This window comes from Trichoplax adhaerens, genomic scaffold (genome assembly GCF_000150275.1).
Source record: "Trichoplax adhaerens TRIADscaffold_4 genomic scaffold, whole genome shotgun sequence".
NCBI lineage: Eukaryota > Metazoa > Placozoa > Uniplacotomia > Trichoplacea > Trichoplacidae > Trichoplax > Trichoplax adhaerens.
The window spans coordinates 7,759,485-7,762,157 of record NW_002060946.1 but is presented as its reverse complement, the minus strand read 5'-3'; the positions used below and the strand labels follow the sequence as shown (position 1 = coordinate 7,762,157).

General features: G+C 30.8%; 1 protein-coding gene across 1 annotated transcript; it reads left to right on the top strand.

The window, feature by feature from the left end:
* Nucleotides 1–1,034: 1,034 nt before the first annotated feature.
* On the top strand, nucleotides 1,035–2,141 carry TRIADDRAFT_56058 (uncharacterized protein; the record flags this gene model as incomplete). The annotated part of the gene is made up of 1 exon (XM_002112198.1): nucleotides 1,035–2,141. The coding sequence occupies one exon, from the start codon at nucleotides 1,035–1,037 to the stop codon at nucleotides 2,139–2,141; it is 1,107 nt and encodes a 368-aa protein (XP_002112234.1).
* Nucleotides 2,142–2,673: the final 532 nt, after the last annotated feature.

Below are 2,673 nucleotides of genomic sequence, written 5' to 3'. Positions count from 1 at the left end.
AATTGCAAATCATATATTAGGATATGCTTAGTTCATTCTGCTTTTAGTGGTAGGAACAATGTATGTCTAGAAAAATACTGTAATCTTTTCCATATTGGATTAATTAGACTTTGCTGTAAAATATTGTAACTAATAATAAGCTGAATATGTGTAAAATATGGTAGAATGCTGCTATGCTGATTGTAGCTGCTAAAGCTGAGGAGAGTATAAAAGCAGGAGACATTAGATTATCTGATTGTTCTTCTAGAAGTTTTTCAGTAGTAGTATTCGGCTAGAGTAGAGCTGTGTATACATTGTCTTTTGTATTAGATCTAATTAAGTTCTAATTTTCTACAACTTTGGAATTTTCGTGATCGGATTTTATCACATTAATGAATTGGTATTCTATTCAATAATGCCTTGAAAGCTGCCATTTATATGTCTAAAATTATCATTTTAGCTACGTAATAATCACTTCAATGGTTATTTCGGAGAATTGAGTTGAAACTAACTGTTTGCAAAATAAAAAACAGGAACTTATCGGGTGTGATATCCGAGAAATGAATTCAGCATATAATAGCTGAATCATAATATTTTTTTTTAATTCTAATCAGGCTTATAAAATCTGTAAAGCTATTACTTGAAATGTAATATATGTTATTAATTAATGAATTATAAGCATGCTATACGATATCACGAACACATAAATATTGGCTTGCACTAACAATGATTGCGCTACAGATATTAAAATCATCTTAGCTACCGGTAATGATCTATTTATCTGACTTATACATGAATAGAATATTCTAATTAGACCTTTGTATAAGAGCTATAAATCTAAAAACTTACTTCAAACGCATTTACGTCACTTGTCAACATTTTTAAAATACTTAAAGCACGTACCCGCCCAACCAATATTAAAATTTCACAATAGAGGTGCATCTAATTAAAACTAACTCAATAGTTTAGTTTCATGAATTATCCCATTTAATTTAGGCAAAGCAATATTTATTAAGATTATTTTCAGTCTGTTTGACATAACTAACTGAATAGCCATGACCATATCACATCACTCTACGTTTAATCAGACTACTGAAGGCCTTGATAATGATTTTAATACGTACAACGAGACTGTATTTCGGTTTCTTAGAATAGCACAAATCTCTTTTGCCTTTCCAGCCTTAATTTCGTTAATATTAAATGTACTTATAATTCATTCGATATTTTCAAGCAAAGAATGGTCAAAATCACCGACATATTATCTCATCGGCAATATGGTAACCTGTGATATTATGACGGCGTCTTTATTTATTGCCTTTTCCATCGTTTCGTGCTTTACGATATCATTTTTCAGTTTAGACGTTATTTGTCGAGCATTATCGGTAGGTACTGGAATATCATACATGGCTTCAGTGTTAAGTTTAACAATTATAAGCATCGATCGATATCTATCCATTCTCAAACCTTTTCTGTTTCCATCTCGAAACAAGAAATTATCTGTTATTAAATCAGTTATCGTCCTTATTTGGATTATTAGTATTATGGGCGCACTTCCTTTCGCAATCGTCACTGGGGCCATATCAGGAACGGATAGTACTTGTGGAATAATCTATCGCGGCGTAATCAGTGTTATCTATTTTTTATTGCTTACATTGTTATTGTATCTAATTCCCATAATTACTATGGTTGTATTATATGTAAAAATCTATCATTATTGGATAAAAGGCATTCGTCGACGATCCCTAGCGAAAAATACCACTTCAAATAGTTTTCAAGGAAAATTCTTAACGCAGATGGAACGCAAAGCATTAATTAAAACATTAGTGATTGTTACAGCAGCATTTGCTATCATGTCTTGGCCTTTTTTAGTTATGGCCTTAGCGCTAGCAATCTCGGGTGTTGGTATCGAAGATGTAGAAAAAAAAAATACCTTTTTATTCGTACTATGTACTATTGCCGTTTCTTGTTCTGCTAGTACTTCTATTGCAAATCCAATGCTACTGATGAAGTTTGATAAGAACATTCACCGTCGATGCATAAATATTCTTGCTCAATTTACAAATACATTTTTTTCCCATAACCGTCGTAAAATATTTGTGTCATACAAACCTAACCTGTCCCCAAATACATTAAGCGTTGGTAAAGATGGACTTATCGGCTAAGACTAATCGCTAAATGGTCTTTGATTTTCAAATTACGTTGCATTACTAAAAATAATCATCTTCTACGATGACTTTGAAATATCTGGCATGATTGCAAGCCCTTAAGAGTGAACTTACAGAAACAGTATATGAAAAAAATCATGCTAAATTTATTTTACAGTAGAATTATGACATGCTATTTCTTTATCCTAAGTTAAAGTCTACCTCTTTAAGTTTGAATACGGTAATCTTAAGCAAATGTGCAATTGATTTAGAACAAAGAATATTTCTAATAATATCCTTTGTTTGATGATTGGTAATGATTTTTCAACTAATAAATTGTATAAAAATATTTCTAATTGAAAATTGTTCAGGTAAGATAGGGTGCATGCTGCCTTATTTTTATTTATTTTATTTTATTTACTAATAAAGCATAAATCTTTCTTTATCACTATTGATATTATAGTAATTTCAGCTAATTACGGTAATAGAAAGGACGATAAACTGTTATAGTTAATAAAATGATCGTGTGATGGCTGATATGATGAACAGT